This window comes from Anabrus simplex, chromosome X (assembly GCF_040414725.1).
Source record: "Anabrus simplex isolate iqAnaSimp1 chromosome X, ASM4041472v1, whole genome shotgun sequence".
In the NCBI taxonomy this organism is placed as follows: domain Eukaryota; kingdom Metazoa; phylum Arthropoda; class Insecta; order Orthoptera; family Tettigoniidae; genus Anabrus; species Anabrus simplex.
This window is the reverse complement of record NC_090279.1, coordinates 202,521,551-202,546,477: the sequence shown is the minus strand read 5'-3', so window position 1 is coordinate 202,546,477 and position 24,927 is coordinate 202,521,551. Positions and strand designations below refer to the sequence as shown.

General features: G+C 39.9%; 1 protein-coding gene across 1 annotated transcript in view; it reads left to right on the top strand.

Moving 5' to 3' along the window:
- Positions 1 to 24,261, top strand: part of LOC136886129 (ankyrin repeat domain-containing protein 27) — a 43,197-nt gene extending 18,936 nt beyond the window's left edge. The window contains exons 5-12 of the mRNA XM_067158878.2: positions 261 to 376; positions 3,660 to 3,893; positions 9,970 to 10,135; positions 13,943 to 14,072; positions 15,165 to 15,312; positions 15,573 to 15,690; positions 18,174 to 18,379; positions 23,454 to 24,261. Of these exons, the coding sequence (XP_067014979.2) occupies positions 261 to 376; positions 3,660 to 3,893; positions 9,970 to 10,135; positions 13,943 to 14,072; positions 15,165 to 15,312; positions 15,573 to 15,690; positions 18,174 to 18,379; positions 23,454 to 23,460 (1,125 nt within the window). The 3' untranslated portion in view covers positions 23,461 to 24,261. The remainder of the gene's footprint in view (positions 1 to 260; positions 377 to 3,659; positions 3,894 to 9,969; positions 10,136 to 13,942; positions 14,073 to 15,164; positions 15,313 to 15,572; positions 15,691 to 18,173; positions 18,380 to 23,453) is intronic.
- Positions 24,262 to 24,927: the final 666 nt, after the last annotated feature.

The following is a 24,927-nucleotide window of genomic DNA, read 5'->3' as shown; positions in this document are numbered from 1 at the left end:
ACTAAATTCTAGAAAAAGTATATGCATGTAGTATTTGGGTATTTACAGTATGCTTACAATAATTGTTATAAGACACATTCAAATAATGTAATGATAATGCAGAGTATTATAAGAAAATAGCATCATTTTAGCGATTGTATCTTAGTGTCAGAATTTGTCTCGATGCAACATAGTTCAAAGAAGTCAAAGTCTTGATTTTATTAGAATCTTGTGTGAATATGTAATAATATTGAGAGTTGTTCTAATTCTGTCTTTTCCAGGAATTTCAGCAGTACAAAATATTTATTGTAGATAAACCACTAAGTCCGCTGTTTATACCTAAACCACCAGACTACCTGACGTGTCTACTGGATCAGAAGATAACAACACTGGATGCGTAAGAAAATTAATTGTATTCATTCTTCTTTTTTTGTTTCAATTTCGAAACTGATGTGATAGAGTTGAGAGTAAATCTACCTTTGCTTACCTCTTTCAACTTTGTAGCTGACCCTTCTATTTTCTGGAGCTAACACAGAGTTAATGGTTGATGCATTTTTAGACTCGCAATGTCATGTACAGTAAGTTAGTCCATTCTCTCTCTTCTGTTGTAAAGGTTCCTCTTTTAGTACTTCCCTCCTCTTTTTAGTGTTTCCCTCACCTTCTGTCTCTTCTTGTAACTCCTATTCTGCTCTTCGGTAATTTAACCCTTTAAAGGTCAGGTTTTTGAAGCACTGATGTACCCCACAATTGAGGTTTTTGAATGCTCATGATTAAACTCCATTGTTAATTAATGTAGAGGCACATAATAGTTTATGTTTTTTTAAGTAGCTAAGTCATGCATGAAGTCTATGTATGTTGGGTATTCAGCCCGAAGGCTGGTTTGATCCTCCACAGCTCCACCAAAGGCTATCACAGACAACCTAGGTGTCACTGAAGAGGCATACTAGGGAAATGAGGAGTGAGGTAGTTTCCTGTTGCTTTTCTCACATGTATGAAAAAAGTGAAAAATAACAAAATCACACGATCTTCTTGATTAATAATGTTTTTTATGTGGTATTTCACAAATTGAGGTGGTGGACAGGAAGAACCATGGCTAACATGCATATGATTTGCCACGTCATCAACAGTTACTCATCTGTTATTCATGATCATATCACTTTACTATATACTAGAGAATATAGAATATATATATATATAGATATAGATATCGACCAATATAACAATCCCGTCTATAACTTAAATGAAATCAACGAAAAGAAAAATATTTTATTGGAAACCTTTGTCCCGCTCATCTGCGAACAGTTCATTAATAAAAAAGAGTTTCACTACCGACATTCTAGAACAAGACCCGCCCTTCCATCAACACCCCCCCCCCCCAATCCTTCCGCGAATCACAACGTCCCACCCTCCCTGCCCCTTCCCCTCCATTACCCCTCCCAACCACATCGACACAGATACACAGTAAGCCACACACAGGCTTAGTTGTCAATGTGACTTGAGACCGACAAGGTCATCTCCATTCGAGACGACAACTTTTAGTTACAAGTAAGTCATATGAGTTTTCTTTTTGTACATCATTCTTAACTTGTTCTTCATCCACTCATATATTCCTTTTTTCTCATTACAGATGTTATACACGTTTTATTCGTAGTATTGACGGTCTCACTACCCTCCTCAGCATAGTGTTTTTATTTAACAGTCAACAAGATCTATTAGACGAGAGGACTTTGTACCTCAATGTGTTTTTAACTCCCTAATCATGATCACTGTCACTTCACATCATTATGATTTTTAATTTGTTTGTATATTATGTAATCATTGTTTTACTACTGAAGATGGCCTTGAGATTAGGCTGAAACATGTATAGACTTTGCTTCATCTAACAGATGACTTGACTTGTATTGATAGGAGGATTTTATAAATATTTTCTTTTGTAAAGTGATAACCGTCAATACGGAATGAGATTCATAACTTGCAAAGATCATATCACGCACTTGTTCAATATTGGCATCAGTTACGGCTGCAGATGGGCGCCCGGATCTTTCCTCATCCTTCACGCTTGTGCGATCCCTTTTGAACAGTTAAGTCCACTGGTAAACACTTCGGTGTGGCAAAACACTGTCCCCGCATTGCGCTGAAAGTCTTCTATGAAGACTTCTGGTACGCCCTCAGACCACAAAAAACGGATTAGGGAAGGCTGTTCTTCCTTGGTGCAAACAGTGTGTGGCGCTGCAACAACGCAAGCTGTACTCATCTGATAACGCTGAAACCTACCACAGACGTAGATGACAGTGCCATCTAGCGGCTGGTGACCATACAACGCCGTAGAGCCAACCTCAAGACAATTAGAGCAAAATTGCAGATACTCATTGACTTGCCCTCATAAGTTATACCAATATTTCTCTTGTTTAATTCTGTGTTATGGTGTATAAGACAAATTGTTTCTGAAGTTAATTATTTTTCATTTTTGGTTGTAGTAAAAATTTTGCAGGTTTTTGGTTTCTGGTTTCCATGTATGTATACGAGGGTCGAGTCATAAGTCATGGCAACTATTTTTTTTCTCGCAAACAGGGGACAACACGGAAAATCTAAAATATGCATTTGAAAATATAGGGCATGTACTTACGCATAGTGCCTGAAGACAAATTCTAGCTTCAGGAGATTCTCGAAAGTCACAGAAGACAGGCCATTGGTAAACATTGTTTTATTATGGTATAGACAGCAAATACACAAGACTGCGTTTAAAGGACAGGTCTCCACTGGTTACAGATCTTCGAAATAATCACCCAAGGTTTCCACTGTGCGTTGCCAGTGGTGGGGCAGGCGCTGAATACCATTCGCTGCATGTGTATCGCTAACATGTGACACCTCTCTCCGAAATGCTGTTACGATGTCCTCTTTGTTAGGAACTGTTCTGTAGGGCATGGGCATGCACACCTAATGCTTCCCGCAGCTCTCCATGGCATAGGCATGCATTTCTGCTTCAGAGAACGGCTATTTTAATGTACAATCGTTGTTCCCGCTTGTTGACTTCCATTTTGTGACACTGTCACTCACACACCAAACTTGGGGGTATGCTTAGACCCACAGTGTTGTTTACATATGCCATCTAGTGGCATCATACGCAAGAACATACTGTATATTTCCAAATGCATACCTCAGATTTTCTGTGTTCGTCTCCTGTTCGCGAGAAAAAAATAGTTGCCGTGACTTATTACTCGACCTACGTATTTTTAAGTAAGTGGTTCCTAGAAAAGAAGCCAAAAACCCATACAATTTTTACTGCAACCAGAAAAAAAAGAACTTCAAAAGCAAATTGGCTAATATAGCCTAACATGGAATTAATTTGCTGTAGGCCTATTAGTTCATTTGTAATTAAAGTCTAAACTTAAGACTTGATTTACTTGACTCATTTCCTTTAATTCCAGGTGAAACATAGGGTCTTGACGAAATTTCTCCAGCTTGTCTAAACTTAAGTGTCCACAATGAAAAATCCAACAGTCGTTATTGGAATTTGTTTACATATTCAGTTGGTGAACCAATTAGTGTTGGTCTACCATTTTTTAAAAAAGTACCGTATCTAGTTCTTGAGTAATCATCATAAACTTTATTTGGGCTTTGTTGCAGTAGAAGGAAAGTTGTAGAAGGAAAGTTATGGTTGGTATTTGTGTGATCCACAGGGCAGTGCGGTTCCTGACCCACTTCTCGGAACATTCGAGCGTGCTCATCCGACTCGACAAGGAACTGAACTCATTCTGTGACGCTCACAAGTCGCTGGCCGGCGATGTGTCTATCATCAGCGATAAAATCCACGACATTCTGGGACGTCACTGGACGTTGCTCTTACAGACGCACCCGCTCGATGTACAAAGAGATGGCCGCTTTCAGCACCTTCTCACCGTCTGTCTAGAGAAGTAAGTTAACTTTCTCTCTGTGTGTGTGTGTGTGTGTGTGTGTGTGTGTGTGTGTGTGTGGGCGCGCGCGCGCGCGCGCTTCACAAGGGAACACTGTACAGCAGATGAGGACTCAGAATGGGAATAGCAGGGTTGGATAAACAAAATGAGAGATCACCATTGGATGGGTGACCTGGGATACCACTGATCATATTTGCATATACATATACAGTAAAACCTCGTTAAAACATTTCTGCAGGGGACAAGGAAAAAGAACGTGTCAAGTGAGAAAACGTACTACTGAATACACTAAATACGATTTTTTCCGACATGATGGCAGTTGATATAAATGTTGATTCCGATAGGGAACCAACATCTATATCATCTGATGGCCGGGCAGGCATCAATTTTTGGTAATGAGACGAAGTTTCTCGTAGTGCATTGGCACTGCCGGTGGCTCAAAGCAGCCTACGCAGTGGCCTCTGTAATGGACTCCATGGTATGCGCTAGCCATGCGTCTTGGTGGGTGTGCTATTTACCAACTGATGAGTCCAACTTAGCACACTGGGGCGAAACGCTGGCAACCAGGAATGAGTTAGCTGGAAAATTTGTAATGTCCAATTACGGACCATTTATATTGGTATAGTATGATGGCAGTTTGTCGTGTATCTGCATATACAATTAAAACTATATCTACCATTTCTAAATATGAGAGGAGAATATTAAAAGGTGTGAAAAACACGAGAGAACAAATATGAAAACCTTTTCTGCTGGGGATTATTAAATAATGACACTGCACTGAAGTGTGTGATAAACATCAGACAACAAAAATATGAAAACTTTTGCATGGGGGCCAATAAAAATATCATAGTATTATTGCAGGTCACACTCTTTCTAAAAACAGATGTTAGCAGAAGCCTTTTATTTTGGAACAGTGGGTTATTAAACATTTTCTATCCACACTCTTAGACAGTAAATTGGAGGTTACACTCGACCACGTGTGACTGCGACTTTGGCTGCCATTTTGAAACTGACAAAATTTTGATCAACATTCACGCTACCTCGGTATGCTTAAAGATGCAGATGCCAGTCCACTTCTTCCTTTATTCATGGGGTCTCTTTAAAAAGTTCCTTTTAGCGTCGACCTCAAAGATCTTTTGCTACCATGTGTTTTCCTTCATCCCCACTTAGTTATACCTGCTCCCTTCACAAAGTTGCAGGTCCTCCTCAAGGAGTCTTCTCAGATGTTTTTTCTCTCTTCCCCAGATTATCACAGTGTGGAGATTCTGATTCTTCCCAGCGCCTCACATTCAGAGAGTATGTATTCAGCTGATTCTTCCGCATCGTTGCATTTCCTACACACATTCACTTGTAGGTGCTTTTTAAGATGGCAGTGTCCAGTCAGCAGTCCTACTACCCATCTTATATTTTCTCTGCTTAGTTTCAGCAGTTCCTTAGTATGCTTCTTGTTTGGGCTCTTTATTAGTTCTTTTGCAAGCCTGCATCCTGGAGCAATTTTCCTGTTTTCCATTTGTTTCAGTTGTACCCATTTACCTATGTAAAGTTGGGCTTGTCTATAAGAGATCCCAATACTGGTTCTGGACCCACAAAAGGTGTTTTTGACTCTTTTCTTGCCAGTTTATTTGCTTTTTCATTACCTTCTATGCCTGCATGCCCAGGTACCCAGATCGTCATTACCAGAATAGTATACTTGATAACCACTGACCACACTCTTTCCTGAATGAGGCCAATGCATTTCGCTAATGCCAAGAACGTCGATCTTGAGTCTCTCCATCTCTCTGATGGCGTTATGAGTCTTTCCACTTTGAAACAAGATGAGAACATTCCACGTTGCTATCCTTCTCATGACTGGCCCGGAGATTCTTAGCACCCCCTGCCCACTGAAGGGCTGCCGGGGACTGGGGGCCTTGGTTTCATGTTTTCCAGTCATGCTAAAGATTTTTCTGGGGATTAAATATGAGGTGGTTTCCCGTTGCCTTCCTCGCACAGTTTTGAGACCGCTTACACCACTATGGTTACGCTCCCAAATGTGTGTCACATCACCGTATCAGCCGATACCTTGGCTGATGCCAACGTGCACTAATGGCGAAGCTGCTACCCTCCGTCATTATGGATTATGGATTCTTGAAGCTTAATGTAAAGAAGACCAATTGGATGGTTATAAGTAGGACGATTTTTTATACAATGCTCTAACCTCTTTCTTCATTTCAGCTAGGTTGTTATTCCACCATCTAACATTTTGGGCGTTTTTTTCTTCTCTAAGGGGACAGTCGTCATGGTATGAGGCTAAAATGGCCTCTTCTAATTGTTCCACTGCCTCATCCAATTCCTTCTGTCCCCTTATGTTCATTTGGATCTTTTGTACAGCTTGTCCTAGAACTTCTCTGTATCCATCCCAGTTTGTTCTTTTAGGATCTCTGTACAATTCAATATCACATTGCCTCGCTTCTAACGCAAATTGGATATGCTGGTGGTCTGCCAAGGATGGCTCCTCCAGCATCTTCCAATCCTTAATAAAGTTTGCCGGTCCACTTTCTGATACATTTAAATTTTGTCCTCACTAGTAAGGAATTTCACGACTTTTTCCAAATCCATAACTAGGCTGTCACAAGAAAAATATGCACCACGCTAGTCAACTTCACATGATTATGTTCCTAATCCAGATGTAGGCTATCAAATATTCTCTACTCTTCACGGTACCACTGGACACAAAATCATTTTAAGTTCTGAATGGAATGCGAAATACAAGCACCAATAAGCTTGCTCTGTTATTCAGCAATCTTGCTGGTAACCAGCAAGCAAAACTGAATATTTCTGAGGCTGACGGTTTGCTCCCCGAAGGTGCAACTTATCCTATGGAGTTCAGGAATTCATGGTCTTTTCCCGTTATCATGTAACTGTAGGGAGGGTTCTTTCTTACCAGAGTTGGAAATCTCATTCCTTTTACAAGGGATGACATATAACATTTTCAGGGCTAGAGAAAATGTGATTGTACTGAGCGGTAATAGCAAAAACTCGTGACACGATAATTAAGGTATTTTTATATAGATTTAGTATGGTGAGAATCGGGACTTTGAATTCACGACATGCTAAGCGGGAAACGTGTTAATAAGGAACACACTAACGAGGTTTCACTGTATTTCCACATATGACAGTAACACTATAGTTGAAGGGATAGCATTGGAAGGAAGGAAAAAAATATGAATCACGAATACAGGGTTATATTATTTGGAGTGTAATGAAACATAGGAAAAGGTGTTATATGTGAGGGATATCTGTGTTATGAAGGAAGAACTATGTAAACAGTTAGTACGAGTGAAATCGGACCTTAAAGGAGTAGTATAGCATGTCTCGCTCTCGGCGGGACTGGGAGACAACACGCATGTTCCAAGTGATATATTCAGAACCTCCCGTGGATTCTATTACCAATATTATTACATTTATTGCTTATATATGCACCCAGTAGCCTTTATCATGAGTTTTTACAGGAGGTGTTGAAAGTGGTGTCCTTCAGCATTCAAACAATCTTAGCGTCTTGTAATGAAATTGCTATTCACATGCATAAGTTCCTGTTGCTTAATTGTCCTAATTACTGTTGTTATATTGTTTCTAATTTCATGTATGGTGTGAGGATTATTTCTGTAAACTTTATTTTTTTAGGGTTCTCCACAAACAAGTCGCACGCGTAAGATCAGGGTAGTGGGGGGGGGGCCAAACTCTTTCGATATTATCCTATCATCAAAAACCGCCTCTGTGTCTTGCATAGAATCATGTGCAGTATGAACTGTGGCAGAATCCTGTTGGAAATAGCCATATCCTATTTCATCTGTCAACATTTGAAAAAATGATGCGAGGATATTTGTGAGGTATCTCTCGGATTTTATGGTATTGTTGAAAAATATGGAGCCTCATATCCGTTCCGCAGTTACAGCACACCATACACCAATTTTCTGGTCATGTAAAGGAACATTGTGAATTAATCGTGGATTTTCAGTGCTCCAATACCTATTGTTTTGTTTTGTGAAGAAACACGACCACTCCGATGATACCATACTGAGAAAATTATTAACTGCCTTCAGCAATATTTTGCAACGTCCAGTTACAGATATTTACTCTGGCTTCATCATCACAGGGTCGTAATGGGTGGGTGATAGTCCTCTGTAAGTTTATAATTTCAATATTTTAGTAGCACTATGTAATCGTGACGATGCAGTGAGTCAGCATGAGGTTATGAATACACCACTTGGAGTGTGCATGTGCATGTCGACTTCTGGCCCTGCTGGGAGCGAGACACACTGTAGTATGGGTGAAAATAAACAAAAACACAAAAAGGATAATCTCTCACTCTTTCTCTGCTGTTTTTATAACACTTGTTTTTGATGCAAAAGTTGCCCTAATGAAACACACTTAAGTACGCTATGAGCATCATTTTGAAGGAAGAGAACATTGCTCAAGCATCCGTGGATGGCTACATATGTTGGGAAGAAATTTGCTGTCATCAGAAAGTGTCACTGTACCGTTTGTACATGAGGAAGCAACGTGACTAGGTGCACTTTTGCCATTAATTCATCCAGAATTGCCTAACTACAGTGTTTATGGTGCTAGATGGTGTTAGTGGAGCCAACATTTGGAGATCAGACTAACTTCGCCAGAATTGTAGCCAAGTGTCATTGATGGTGAAGCTAACCAAAGGAGGAAATAAATGTCTACCTTCACTGCATCATAAGCTGTATTGTATTTCTCCTACCTTCTAATTTGTCATCATAATTTCCAGCCCCAGTTTGCTGGGTGTGGTGTACAAGCGCTTGCCACTTCTTCCTGTCAAAGTATAGTTTCTGTTCCTCTATGTCCTCCCACTTGACGTTTCTGTTTGCTAACCTCCGATTTAATTGTGTCTACCCAACGATTCCTTGGTCTCCCTACTGGCCTCTCTCCTTCTCTGTCAAAGTAATTCCTTGCTGTTCTCATTGTGTCTTTCCTCATATGTCTAAACCATTGTATCCTGCGTATTCCTAAAAGCTCTGTAGCAGATATTTTGATGCCTGCCCCTTTCGTATTTGCTTCATTTCTAATCTCATCTTTCCTGGTCTTTTGGTCCATTGTTATGATGAATTTCATTTCTGTTGACTGGATTTTACTATTAGTCTTGTTGTGTAGAGCACATGTTTCGAGTACGTAGGTGAGAATTGGAATGACGTAGGAATGAAACATGGTCAGTTTTGCTTTCTGGGGTATCATATCTTTCCAGAGTAGATTTCTCACTTGAAAATAAAATTGAGAATCTTTGAGTCCTGTTAAGTATTTGTTATTGTGCTATCATCTTTTGAAACAGTACTGTACTTCCAAGGTATTTGAAATTAGAAACACCGGGTGAGTTGGCAGTGCGGTTAGGGCCGCGCAGCTGTGAGCTTGCATCCGGAAAATAATGGGTTCAAACCCCACTCTCGGCAGCCCTGAAGATTGTTTTCCATTTTCTTACCAGGCAAATTGCTGGGGCTGTACCTTAAGGCCACGGCCACTTCCTTCCCACTCCTAGTCCTTTCCTATCTCATCATCGCCATAAGACCTTTCTGTGTCGGTACGACGTAAAGCAAATTAAAAAAAAAAAAGTTAGAAACAGATTGTAACAGTTCTCTGCAGGAAAATGTTTGAATCTGTGCCTTTTCTGTTGATATTCACTTCAGTAGATTTTGTTGTACTGATGTTTAGTCCATATTCTTTAAACTTGTCACTCCAAAGATTTAGTTTTCTTATTTTTATATGTTCATAATTAGTTTGTTGTAGCTATCAGTTACAGGTATGAAAAGTAAGTGCCTTTCGGACATGATAATAAGCTTTTGGTCTTTGGCTGTGTCAAGAAAAGAAAGTGAAACTCTGAGTTTCGCAGAGATCTTTGCTCCGCATCATCAGAAGAAAATCTTGACTGTTCACGAGGAAGTCTTCTCCAAAAGCTATCTGCAAAACTTAAAGAATTTCACCTTCTTTTCTTGATACGGAAAAAGCCCACCTTATTGTCGTGCCTACAGTTACAGGCCGTGAAGGCATCAATCTAAACATTCTCTTTTATGTCCCACAGTTACATCATGAATCGACTCCACAATTTAGTGTTTCCTGCCGTGTCCTCCATGCACAGGGAGAAGGACAGTATCATCATGAAGAGAGCATTGGAGCTGGCTGGAGTGGGCGTGACAGCCGATCAGCTGGGAGCTCCAGAAGACTTTGCCGTCCCACTACCAGCTGCGGTGAGTCTTGCTCTACCCCCTTCTTTAGGCTGTATTTCAGTGAGATATCAATCCAGATTATTTGTTAACTGCTTGTTGCCCTCCTGCAGGTACATCAGGATCTTGAGATTTATCCAGACTAATTATACAGATAATGTTTTTGCATTAAACTCATACTTAAAAATAACCATTTTAAATTTGAGATTAATATTTTAAATTTAAAGTTACTTCATTGGTGAAGGAAGAATTACTCAATTCTAAGGCAATTATTCTAAAATACTCTGTAATATACTGAAACGCTTATAATCAAAACAACTTCTTCGAACCCTTCCCAATCGCACATAGACTGAAGCAGGGTTGTGTACTTGTTTCAACTCTGTTTGCCTTGTATCTGGCGGCCATGTTTTATGAGACAACAGATAACCCCAGCGTAGAGAGTAAATACCGCTTTGATGGAGGCGTCTTCAACTTGGCCATACTTCACTCACGAAGACATACCAGTGTTACTAGAGTAACTGAAATGCAGTATGCTGATGATACCGCATCACCGGCTCTTACACCTGAGAAACTGCAACAGTCAAGGCAACAGTTTCAAGGATGCATATGACCTTTTTGGCCTCACTATCAGTGCTAAAAAAAACCCAAGGTATTTGCTCAGCCTGCATCAGATATTAACATTCCAGAATTTAACATTACCATCTCAAACACCAAACTAGAACAAGTAGACCACTTCACTTACCTTGGGAGTATCTTGTCAAAGAGCTGTACTTCAGAACAGGATGTGGAAAACAGTCTTTGTACTGCCCATGTGGCCTTTGGCCAACTGTCACAGAGTCTTCAGGAATAAAAACCTTACAATTCGCACAAAACTAATGGTGTACCAGGCTGTAGTCATCTCTACACTTCTCTATGGCTGTGAAACTAGGACCTTATACCGCCGTGAGATAAAAAAGCTGGAGTGCTGTCACCAGCAAAAACTACGCTCCATCATGAACATCAAGTGGGAAACTACGTCTCTAATTCTGAAATTCTCGAGAAAGCATGTGCTAAGATTGTAGAAGCATTGGTCGTTGACCATTGCCTCAGATGGGCAGGACATGTGCGCCGTATGAATGGCACCAGATTGCTGCGCCAGATCCTCTGTGGTGAACTTGGCTCCGGTTCAAGACCACGGGGTGACCCCCTGAGACGTTTTGAAGACCAACTGAAACAAACCTTAAAGATGGCAGAAATAAACCCACAAACCTGGGAGACACTTGCTAAGGACCGTTTACTTTGGCAGCATAGTGTCTGTGCGTCAGTTGAACACTTCAAACAAGAACGTCGCAGACATGAATATATTACGCGACAAGAACACAAACTTCGCCAAACCCAGCCAAGATCACCCCGTCCCTCAGCTGCGCAATATATGAACATATGTTCTATGCAAGAATTGGCCTCTACAGTCACCGAATGTTTAACGATCTGCTGTGAATTGAAGTGAGCTATTAGCCAGGAAATCTGTACACTCGGAACTGAGTAACTCTGTGGATCCGCGGTAGAGTGTAGGCCTCCAGATCCCAAGATAGCGGGTTCAAACCCGGCAGAGGTAGTCGGATTTTTGAAGGGCGGAAAAAAGTCCATTCGATACTCCATGTCGTACGATGTCGGCATGTAAAAGATCTCTGGTGGTACATTTGGCATTTACCCGACAAAATTAATTAAATCTCAGCCATAGACGCCCAAGAGAGATCCGGTTTACTCGGTCTGCCATCTAGTGGGCCTAGAGTAAAACGGAACGTCGAAATTGACGAGCAGACAGCCAGATGGTGTCAAATCGAAATGTCTGCACACGGTAGCTGAGGCCATACGATTATTATTATTTTATTACGAAAATGAATCATTTTTGGAATTAAATATATTTCGCCGGGTTGAGTGGCTCAGATGGTTGAGGCACTGGCCTTCTGACCCCAACTTGGCAGGTTCGATCCTGGCTCAGTCCGGTGGTATTTGAAGCTGCTCAAATAAGTCAGCCTCGTGTCGGTAGATTTACTGGCACGTAAAATAACTTCTGCGGGACTAAATTCCGGCACCTCGATGTCTCCGAAAACTGTAAATGTAGTTATTGGGATGTAAAGCAAATAACATTTATTTATTTATTTATTTTTTTTTTTTTTTGTTATTGAAATCGCCTTGATGTAAAACAGTCTTTTTATGAGTGCTTGCATCCAGGAGATAGTAGGTTCGAATCCCACTATCGGCAGCCCTGAAGATGGTTTTCCGTGGTTTCCCATTTTCACACCAGGCAAATGCTGGGGCTGTACCTTAATTAAGGCCACGGCCGCTTCCTTCCAACTCCTAGGCCTTTCCTATCCCATCGTCACCATAAGACCTATCTGTGTTGGTGCGACGTAAAGCCGGTAGCAAAAAAAAAAGTTATGAGTGCTACTTTGTTATTCTTGTGTATGAACAAGAGGCATGGGGACATGAACGTGAATTTACTTTGAAACAGAAGAATATTTCCTTGTGGGAAAATCATTTTTTGTTAGTTAGTGCAGATGTTCCACCACTCGTGTTAATTGTAATGATGTACAGTACTTTAGTTGAAGTTGAATTTACTCTGTATGGATTGTATTTGCATATATTGTTAAATTTGTATATGTCTTCTGCTTTGTACTCTTTAAGTGTTGTAAAAGTACTATTTACTCATCACCCTCTCTTAACCACTCAAGCTGGTTCGACGTGTACCTGTATGGACTAGGCTAGCAATGTTTTAGATTTACATCTGCGTGCCATGTGTTGGTTGTCAACGTGAACTTTTAGCATGGCTTGCAGCACAGGGTATCATTCTACTCCAGTGCGGCAGTGTGTTGGCATAAAAAGAATTTTTCATCAACGTCGATCATTGTAAACAACGTGGCGTCGTCGTCGTCGCATGGTCGTATTGATCTACTGCAGCTCTCGAATGCATATTAGGTGAAAGTAGTGATGAGAATAATTTGAGTGATAATGAAAGTGTTAGTGATGATTATTGTGCACAACAGGAAATTACGTGTGATATACATAAAGATAGTGATATAAGTGAATGCTCACCTGAGTGGTCATGGACACCTGTTGATTCGAATTTTATTCCAACAAGAAAGTAATTAGGCATGTGGTATCTGGTAGATACAACACCTGCATGATATGAATTGCGTATCCACTTATTTTGACCAAAATCAGACAAGTCGTTTAGAAGGTATAGCAATGTTTGTGATGGCATGTAATGTTGATATTTTTCTAAAATTTATTACTGCTGTAGGGTAAAACTTGGCCAACTTTTAATACTGGCTTGGAGGGTTAATTTTCAACTATTTATCATGAAAAAGGTAATCAGGAAAAAAAAAATTGCAAAAAATTTTTCAAGAGAAAATTTATTTCCAACAATGGACCAATTATACTGGAAAGTAATTAAATTTGTTTTGCATGTTGATTTAAAAATGCTAGGTCTTTCAAACTATGCCATCCTAACCTGTTTTGTTTGAAATGTTCACCTATTATACCCTTCCCTATTTTTGAAGTTGAAAATATGAAAAAGGGAGGGTAATAGGCGAGTAAATACGATACATAAAATGTACAATATAATCTATATAAAGTGTGTTATATATGTTGTTGTTGGATTTTCTGGATTATGGGGAATTTTTGGTCATCTGAATTGGGCCCTGTCTCCTTTGAGCCTAATAAATGATGTTCCACTGTATTCAGGCATTACATGTATAAATGCTCTCCCTCCCTCGTAAGATTAATTGAACCATTCCAGTAGCAAATCAGATTATGTGTATTTTGAACAGACAATGATTTCTGGATCAGGTGGTTGAATTGGCGTCTCTGGACAGCTTCAACTGCCCCATCGACAAACTGACATGTCTGCGAACCACTTTGGAGCTGATGCTTGCCGAGGTGAAAGGTGCCATTGTGGATGCTCAGAGTCTAATGGCTGGTGAGTGATGTCTTTATTCCTAAATAGTTGACAACTATTGTTTCCAGAGTGCTTGCACTGGTCGAACATGTCAGTCGCCAGGAAATTTCTAATTGTTTTCTTTCCCACCCTGTCAGTTGACGTTTAACCCTTTGCACTCCTTTTTTTTCTTTTTTTCTTCTTCACTACTGGATGTATAACAATTTCATTGTTCCATTTTATAATATATGTTTAATTAGGAAGGTCATGAGAAAAAATGCATTTCTCTAAAAACGATGTGGGTCAAAAATTTAAAATGGAATATATTACCCCAAACCCAACTCTGAAATATATTTAAAAATATCTAAACTTACTGATACAATGGGACTGTGGCGAATTAAATTTTTAATCCATTTGGAAAGAATGAGTAACGACAGGCTTACTTATCAAATACCCAAATTTTTGCAAATTGAACATATGAGATCAAAATGGTATAAGCAAGTAGAGAAAGACTTCACTGAATTAGGATCATCAAATCTGCAGGATAGAAATGTAATCATTAAAATCTGGATTTGAGGAAGATGGGAGGAAACCAACACAACGTACTTGGTTGGAGGAGCAGAAATTACAACAATCGATCAAAGTAGAACGAGGAAAGCTCAACAAATGTTGATTGTGCCTGGTCCTAAGTGACCCATTTGTGCAGAAGATATATTTAAATTGTCATTTTAGGATTTTGATGCATTTATATTCCAACCTATTAACCAATATTTTATATGTTGGTTATAAATGATTAATTCTGTCTAGTTTTAGTATGTTGTTTTAGTTATTAACTGTGTCTAAATTATTTAGCTGGGTCCAAAATATGTACTTTTATGACATGTCATATGCAGTGTATTGAATAGTGGACTGAGCTTTTGTAATTTCTTTCTTAGAAATTTTGTCTAATTTTAGCATTTTACCACCTATTTTCATCTGTATATCCTGTCTTTTCCCTTTTCCTGTGTTTATGCAGATTTCTTCTTACCCTACACTTGCTTGGCTGTTAGCCCCTATCCCTTAAGGGGATCTCAACAAAAGAGGGTATTCTGAAAAGAATTTAAATCTTACAAGTAAACTTTTTGTCAGTTCCAGGCGACTCGCACCTTCCAACGTTGAACACAGATGATCTCATACCACTGTTGGAGTCTGTCATCATCCAGGCCAAACCTCTGCACATGGCATCCAACTTATTTTATGTGGAGAACTTCCAGTGGACACTGTCGCCCAATGATGCTTCTAGGTAAATATTCTAGCTCAGTTATTATTGTCATAGAATTTCTGTATAACTCAACTTGAGTAGAATCATCCTTGGGCAAATGTACTTTTAAAATCATTGCTGTTGATCAGCTGAAAGTTCACCCATTCTCTGAGATCTCATAAGTTGATGGTTAAGGTAGTTTCCCCTCTCTTCTCAGTATGTGCCTTTCCCTGCTAGGTAGAGAGAGTGAGTGAGATTACCTATATTCTGCACCATTTAACACTCCATTGTTTTTACTTCAGTTTCAGCCTTGTGACGTTCAAAGCTGCCGTTCAGGAGCTATTGTTGGTGGATGCTAGTCAACTGAAACCTCGCAGCGAGAAGGTGATTCGGGAACTGGGCTTGGAAGAGCTTATCAAGGTACGCGAACACATCATTACACGCCCCTTATTTTCGTGAATGGATTTTTCAAATTCTTATATGGTGCAATCCTCAGTCGAGTTGCTAGTGAGGCCCTCGTTGTGCCTGTGTACAGGAGTAGTATGACTGACCGTCGTCTAGTTGACAGACATGTTGCATGCAGGAAGGACTGCAATCCATGTGGGACTCATTCTGTGTATTGTAAGGCAGATGGAATGTAAGTGTTATTTTAATTTCTTTTAAACAACTTATGAGCATTTTATAGCTGTGGCATATCCCAAAATTTTAGTACTGTATTTGTTTGAATCAAAGACGACCTTGAATGCAAGACAACCCCTACTTTTTCCTTCCAAAAAATAAATCAGGCTTTAAAAATGCTTTGTGAAATTATATGAGTGCCTTTCTTGTACAGGACGCATTTTTAGGCTATTTTTGTCTTCACGCCAATGTCGAATAATGGCTTTAGTTATGCCATATTTTCTTGCGGTTGAATAATTATTCTTTATTTCCGCAAGTTTAATAACCTTTAAGTTAAAATTGGCATCACAATATGAAGAGAACCCTTTGAAAATTTGCCAGTAGTACCTCTTCCACGTCTCTGCAATACGACAATCCATCATGAAAATATTCCTACTGTCTATAAAACACTTCATGTACAGGAGATGCCTTTTACAATTCTGTCACTGAGTAGCCATGGCCTTCCTAAGAATTGAAAAGGTTCGCATGTTTTGATGCCCTTCTGTCAATTTGAGAAACTTTTTGTAGAGGCTAATACAGGGACATTTTTAATCTATTCAGGGGATTGTCACTTGCCCAGTCGCCCGCGCTGCGAGCCTGTCTCCCACCAAGTAGAGTGTCATTCTCTCTTTATTCATTATTTCCCATGAACTAGTGATGTTACGCAGAGACCCTGTACAAACAGTTGCAGTGGCTAACGATGTAGCCTATAGACCTAATAAAGATGCGAACGTTAAAGGTCAATTTTTATGCATGTGCCGGTAGGTGAAGGGAAGCAGCATATTTACCGTGATAGCTGCCAGTGGTGTTTCTACTGTTCAGTCACGAATGCAAGATGACCCTTGATTTTTCACATGAGATTCTTAGAAAAAATAATATCTTGGATTTGGAGAAGTACGGTAATTTTTTTCATGAATTTTTATGTAATTCTTTTTTCTGCAAATTTCTGTGTAATTCATTATTTTAGCAATTTTGGAATGAAAATCATGATGTATCGCTGAATATTGTCTACCTTGATGGAGCAGAAACAGTCAATATATTTTAATATTAATGAATTGATTGCCGGTATCTTGCAGATCAAGACCTCAAAATTGATTCCTGTGCTATCTAGCAATTTTACGATGTTTACAAGAAGGAAGGAGGGAAGGAAGGAAGGAAATGGTGTGTTTGGTGATGCGACTCAACAGAAATTGGGAAAATGTCATAAGGATTATGAACAGAGACAAACTTTTTGGAATTCGAAAAGCAGATGATCAACAATACTTAACACTGCTGCAGTTTGAAGACAAAGGGGCAAGTTTTTATTATGAATATGGGGAAACTGTTTGATGAAAGGAATATTGTACTGAATTCCATTGGACCTAATTTACATTCATGCATATCTGGCGTACATGTGGTGTACACATTATATCTTCAACAATTTGTTGGAGGGAATATTTCATTAAAATCCAAAGGTAAGGAAATGTGAAAATTGGTGATCATATATTATTGTCAGTGAAGGCTGAATATTGAATATTTTTAGAGAAAAGTCTTCAGATCCTGTGGATACCAGCATCCATCATTTAATCTGAACATGCCTTTCCCCTTTATAGAAACATTCTGACAGGTTTACATACACTAAATCCTGAAAATGTTGAGATAATGCTTGAAAATATTCCAAACAGTACCATATGGATATACAGTAACTTGGTATGTTATTTAAACTGTTTTGTGCCAGAAGCTTATATTGGATGTTCTGGCTTGATTTTAATTTTTCTTAAACATTTATGTATTTTTGCATGTGCAGATATATTTTGATAATTATGAGATGAGAGAACAAGTGGCTGTGTGGTTTGGTTCACATAGCTATCAGCTTGCATTTGGGAGATACTGGGTTCAAACCCAGCTGTCAACAGCCCTGAATATGGTTTTCTGTGGTTTCCCATCGTCACACCAGGCAAGTGCTAGGGCTGCGCTTTAATTAAAAATGGACAGATGACCAGCTGATGTATCCATTTTTGATGGGACAGTCACTTAGTAGTATGTGGATGATTTCATTTTCATTGACCATTTGTTGAACATTTTACTCAGCAGTGGGGACCTTTAGATATCCAGATATTGGTTTAATGTCTTCATGTTCCGAGTTATGTTGACTTATTGTGTTTGATGCTTTTTACCTTGATTTATGTTCATACACTTCTTTATTACCTTACCTTACCTTACCTTACCTTACCTTTCCTTCTATTTCTATTTCCTTCTATTTCCAGGTGACTGGTGAGCTAGGCCAGCGGTTCGATCGTAGCGGGGAGCGGCGCTCCGAAGGACCAATCTCTCCCCTGGACAGACAGCTAGAACGAGTGACGGCTATGATCGAGGCCTCGACACGTGAGTTGAGCTCAAGTGAAGAGTCTGCACCTCTGGATCAGTTGTCGAAGTCTGTTGACATGAGTGTGCCACAGAAACAGACTCGTGGGTAGGTTGTCATCTCTCCTTATGTTCTTATACTAAATAAGAATTCTCTACACAAATACCAGGTGGGCCAAGGGAACCAGTCGATTTTTAGAATGTAATTAAAATGATTCTTCATTTACTGTTACATAATGAAAATGCCATTTAGCACAGTATTATTCATTTTTTGAACAAGACGGTTTTCAAATAATCTCGGCCATTTATCCTACCTCTCCAGTCTGTCGCAGAGGTTGGTGTTGGTTTGACTGCAATAGCTAGTAGTTGCATACTGACAAATATGGGCTGTTGCTCTATCTTGCTAGAATTGGACCATCTGGATATCTATTCCACAATAATTCAGTTTTAGAGCACCAGGTGACTTGGCCGTATGGTTAGGGGCGCGCAGCTGTGAGGTTACATCAGGAGATAGTGGGTTCGAATCCCACTGTCGGCAGCCCTGAAGATGGTTTTCCTTGGACCCTGTTTTCACACTATGCAAATCCGTGGGCTGTACCTTAATTAAGGCCATGGCCACTTCCTTCCCACTCCTAGCCCCATCCTATCCCATCATCGCCATGAGACCTATCTGTGTTGGTGCAACGTAGAGGAAATTGTAAACAAAAACAGTATTGGAGGAATCTTAACGTTGCCGTGTGGCGAGCACATCTCTGTGACGGGATTCTATTTACGCTGCTGCGGAATAAACAAAGGGATGCAGCATGTTTCCTGGAAGAGCGTTCAGGGCTTCTGGCAATTGCCTGCCTCACTCTTTCAATGTTTGGTGCAGTTCTCGTGGGACTTCGTGGGTTTTTTCTGCAGAAGCCGGTGTTGAGTTCTGTACCCACAATTTGATTGTATTGTGGCTGGGAACGGCACCATGACGTGGAAATTACAATGGAATATTTTGCTGCGTTATCACAGCTGAGTCTCCATTTTCAAAGAAAATTTCCACCACAAACGCATGATGTACAGCAATCCGCCGCTCCCTTGTCACAACAGTGGGATCCGTTATGCAAGCGCAAAATGTGTCCACTTCCAACCTAAATGGCTACATTGCCAACCTGGTCTACTTTAAATAAAAATAATTAGGTTCGACCACCCCTGTGTTTCATAGTGGCTCAGACAGTAGAACACTGGCATTCTGAGCCCAAATTACAGGTTCAGTCGTGGCTCCATCCAGTGGTTCTTCAGCTTCTAGTTGGTATATTTACAGGCATATAAAAACTCCTGTGGGACAAAATTCCTGCACTTTGGTGTCTCAAAAACTGCAAAAGATCACTGATGGGACATTAAAACCAAAAACATCATTTTAGCCTGTTAAATTGTGATGTCTCTTCTTGCAGACCGTTGCCTCAAGCGCTGATCATAATCTGTAATCCACAGGATTGAGATCGGGACTGCCCAATGGCCAGTCAGCAGTAAATTACTTTTTCTTCCCACACAGAATTTTGGTAAATTCTTTGTTAAATGGTATTGAACCTTGGTGTCCTAACTGCCTCAGACACCCGAATGTACTCTCTCTCGCCAAACACGGTCGATTGTTCAATAGACGAAGATTCTGCTGATGCCAAGCTTCTTCAGGATGTCAAAGATGTCAAAAGACTGTCTTCTACTTATCTTGAACACTACTGTTACCATGATATGATTTTCATCATTGTCCCTTGCCATGGTTTTGTGACTCTGAATATAACTGAAACACTTTGGAGGATGATGCAGACTGTTTCCCAAACAACTCCTAAATGTAATCAGAAAATGGTTGAAATTGACAGATGGTTTGTAACATTATTTATGGCCATACTAGGTACGGTATATCCATGTTCGTTTAGTATTACTCTATTTTTTATAACAAAAATCTGCAGTAATAGAACTTCCACAGGCAATCCACAGAAAGTAAGAGAAATATAATTTGAAGATTTTAGTATAAAATTATTTTTGTTCCTGTTTAGGCAATTCCTAACTAGTCTACAACAGAACTTGGGAACGTGTTTCACTAAGCAGAAAGAAGCAGATCCATGAGAGGACTGAGCTCCAAACTGTAATGTACGAAATAAGTTCCCAACTACAAGCGACGTAGAACAAGATTTACAAATTGCTGTCTATTGATATTTTCGATAGATCAGGAAATAATGTGTAAGGAAATGCCGTCCAATAACAGGATCAAGACATTTAAGGTCCGACTGTCCATTAGGGTAGATGAATCTTCCCCCCCTCCCCTCAGCTAAAACTCAGAAGTTTGCATCTTTTCTTCCTTCCTGTTTTTTTACTTTATGTATTATTTAAGTATTTTACAATGGCACAGCCTGCCTGTTGGCCATGATCATTGAAAGGTCAAGTCTATATGATCTGACACCATGCTTAGCCAATTGTAGTCCCGTTGGTCGGAAAAATGTAGGACATATCCGGCTTCATGCCTCGTGCAGGTCTTTCTATTTGACGACCTGTACATCTGGGTGCGAGACGATGAGATAGGGAGAGGATGAAACCCAGCATCGGTGCATAGCCTACCGAGCAAGTTGGCCGTGTGGTGAGGAGCACTTAGCTGTGAGCTTGCATTTGGAAGACAGTGGGTTCGAACCCCACAATCGGCAGCCCTCAAGATGGTTTTCCATTGTTTTCTATTTTATACCAGACAAATAAAGGCCACGGTCGCTTTTTTCCCACTCGTAGCCCTCTCCTCTCCCATCGTCGCCATAAGACCTATCTGTGTTGGTGCGACGTAAAGCCAATTGGGAAAAAAAAAAAAAAAAGGGCACTTAGCCTACGCTTGTCAAATAACCCAAGGGGGTGTGCTGAAAACTTAACGTCCCCATCCCAATGTGAACATTGTGAAGAGGTTTGGAATTTAATCCAGGCTTTTGGCACATATTCTAGTGATTAGAAACTGCATACCACTATCTGTTCTGTCAGTGTGACGTTAAGCAAGGAAAAAAATAAAAAAAATAAAACACCATTCTGCCGGTGAAATTTGCTTCGACCTACGGGACTTGAACTGGCTAAACGTGGTGTTAAACCGTATAGATTTGACTGCTTGATGATCATGACCAACAGGTGGGTGCCTAATTTAATGTATAATGCCTGTATTTGCTTCTTAGCTAAAATAAGCTTTCTATTTTTTTTTTTTTTTTAATTGCACAGCGCACACTCGCTGCGAAAATGGGACTGTCCTGCTCTTAAAGGTTGGGTTCCATCATTACTATTCAAAGGTTCTTGTGTTTTCATGTTTGTCCTTATCTCCTTTTCCTCTTGCTGCCGGGCTGAGTGGCTCAGACAGTTCAGGCGCTGGTCTTCTGACCCCAACTTGGCCGGTTCGATCCTGGCTCAGTCCGGTGGTATTTTAAGGTGCTCGAATACATCAGCCTCATGTAGGTAGATTTACTGGTATGTAAAAGGACTCCTGCGGGACTAAATTCCAGCAGCTCAGCATCTCCGAAAATCATAAAAGTAGTTAATGGGACATAAAAATATTACTACTACTACTACTACTACTACTACTACTACTACTACTACTACTGCTGCTGTTACTTCTTCACATACTGACCTGTCATTGTGTTCCCTTCGATGTTCCCATCTTTCTATACATGAGCATTTCTGTACCAAGCAGGTGAACAGTAATCTGCAGCAGAGCAGAGTAACGCCATTTTTGCTGTGGGTAGGGTATTAACTTGTGAACTCCAAGCTAAAGGGTAATGACGTCATTAAACAACCGGAGTCATTCCAGGATGAGGAAATGTAGAAAGTTGGTGGTGGAGATTATTGTTTCAAGCGGAAGTATATCTGGACAGTCTTTTATTAACACTAGCCAGAGGGAGAAAGTGGAAGGGATCCAACACTTCAAAAAATGAAGGTTTCAGCCAAAGGAAGACATCGGACTTATTTGAGACTGAAAATACGGATTAATTCTGAAATTTATTTTGGAGGAATGATGTCCCACAGAAAAGCAAAAGGGTCATATACAGGGTGTATTATATACCTGTTCTGACGTATGCAGCTGAGACTTTGGTAATGAGGCAGAGAGCCGTGAATAGAATACAGGCAAGTGAAATGAAATTTCTGAGAAGCAGGATAGGAGTGACAGGATGGGATAAGATGAGAAATGAGAAGGTTCGAGATGTAGTAAAAGAAGAGCCACTACAGAATAGGATAGAGGCATCTAGACTTAAATGGTATGGACACATGAAGAGAATGACAGAGGAAAGGATACCAAGGAGGATGCACGAAATAGAGATAACAGGTAAACGGCCAAGAGGAAGACCAAGAGACAGGTGGATAAAAGGAGTGGGAAGAGTGTGTACAGAGAAGAGGAGAGGACTGGGCAAGAGTGACTATGGAGAAGTGGTAAGAAGACAGGAGGAGATGGAGAGGCTTATGTTCCAAGCAGATCCAGCCAACACCTGCAAACTGCAGGTGATGATGATGATTTCTTGTGGGACTTCCTAGGATTTGAAAGCTTAATGCCGTTGGGGTTGGAAAAGAATAAGAATCGACCAAGTCGGATAGGATAGTTGAAAGGGAGGAACGTGATAGAAGCAATATCAGGACTCGGCTAAGGGCCCTGTAGTCGCCAACCCACGCGCCGAAGTTGAGTCCCTTCGGCCTCTTTTAATCTCCTCGTACGAAAGGCGGGGGGTTACCATAGGGGTTATTCTACAGACCCCACCACGAAGAAGCGTGGAAAGCCAGAGGGTGTGAAAATTAATGACTTTCTAAGTCTCGCAAGCCTAATACTGTCAGGGTCGGAAAAGAACGACAGTTGACCATGTGATAGGGGTGATGAAGGCGAGGAGCTTGGCACAAGTGGAAGCAGTGCCAGACTCAGCTAGGGGACCCTTGTTGGTCATCAACTCACGCTCCCAAGATCAAAGGTCCTGCATCATCTTATGGCAAGCAGGGGACAGGAAAACTCATATACGGTGTGTCCCTCTTTGGATTTACCAAGAAGTGACAACCTTAGCTTATCTGACCTTCACTGTCAGCTCTTCTCTTGGTTAATAAACTGGCCTCAATGTCTCTTCCTTATTCTACCTTATCATCTTCATCATCATTTCATTTTTGTTTTGATTATGGCATGGCTTTTGATTTCTTTTCTTTTTTTATTTTAGATCTTGATTTGGAAAGACTCTTCCTTGTCATTTGCTGAAACTTTTCCCATGGATGTAAAGCCATGTGACACTGTCGTTGGACTGTAACGGTTAAGTGGATGAGAAGAGTTTGTGATAAAGAGTGGTATTATGAGACAACCATAACCTGTAATAAAATATACTGATTATGATCGGTAAATATGATGAATGCTCATCGCTGCCATCAGAAAGAAACAATTACTTGTGATAAAGAATGACATCATGAGACAACCAAAACTTGTAAATGTTTAATGCTGTATTTTGTTACAAATGTCTCAAATATTTGGAGATATGATATAAAGATTTTGGGCTTTTGCCATGTCAGAAAAGAAAGTGAAATTCTTTACGTTCCACAGAGAACTTCAGAAGAAAATCTCATCTGTTCACGAGCAAGACTTCTCTAATTATTTAGTCTAATTACGAACCGTGAAAGCATCAATCCAAATATCTCAAATATTTGTTTCTCAAGTCATCAGGCTGTGATTCTAGCAAGGAGCATTCCCCATATTTATTTGTGTGTGTATATATTACTGTAGTCTGTGTTGATTGAATGGTCTAGTTGTTAATATGTTTTAAATTGTATTTAGACATTTTTTTTCTTCATGTTTCAAGTTTTTTGTATTGTTCTCAGTTACTCTTATTGTATGACAGCCTTGTACTGGGCTGTCATTAAGACGGTAGAGCAATGGCGTTCTGAGTCCAAGGTGGTAGGTTTCTGTCCCAGCTCATGTTGGTGTTATTTGAACGTGTTCAGATGTGATAACCTCACGTTTGTACATTTACCGCCACATAAAAAACTCCCTAAAGACAACATTTCAGCAGAGATGCCAGCTACTACTAATTTTCAGTCATTTCTGCTGTTTTCTCACATATACAGTGCAACTTCTCATAACCAACACCTTTGAATAGGGGACAACTCTAAATTACAGATATTTTCAAATTCCGTGGCGGAAATATATGGGTTTAATGGCAATATTACTTCTCAGTAGCGGACATTCTTAATAACAGTTGCAGACAATGAAAATTACCTCCCCAACGGAATTAAAACTTCTGAAAGATAATTTTTGCAATTCCTGGAATTCGGCATAATAATGGACAGTGTTTTGAATGTGTTATTTCATGTTTCTTACGAATGTATTTATTTTCAAAAGTGCAGACAGTAAACATTATTCTTTGTGGATATCTTGAGAAGTGTGCATCATGTATGTTAAATGTCAAAAAAATGCAAACGACTGACTTTAAAGTAAAAAGTTGAAGTCATCAACGTCTACAAGAAAGAAAAAGTTTTAGAGGCATGGCCATATGGTTTTGTTGTTGTTGCAAAAGCGAAGAACAGCGACATTTTAAGAAAAAAAAAGTAACGTCCATAAATTGTGGCTGGAAATGTACATCTTTCTGGTAAACGCTCATTTCCCAATACACTAGGTGTAAAAGTTGACAGCTTAACATTTGAATT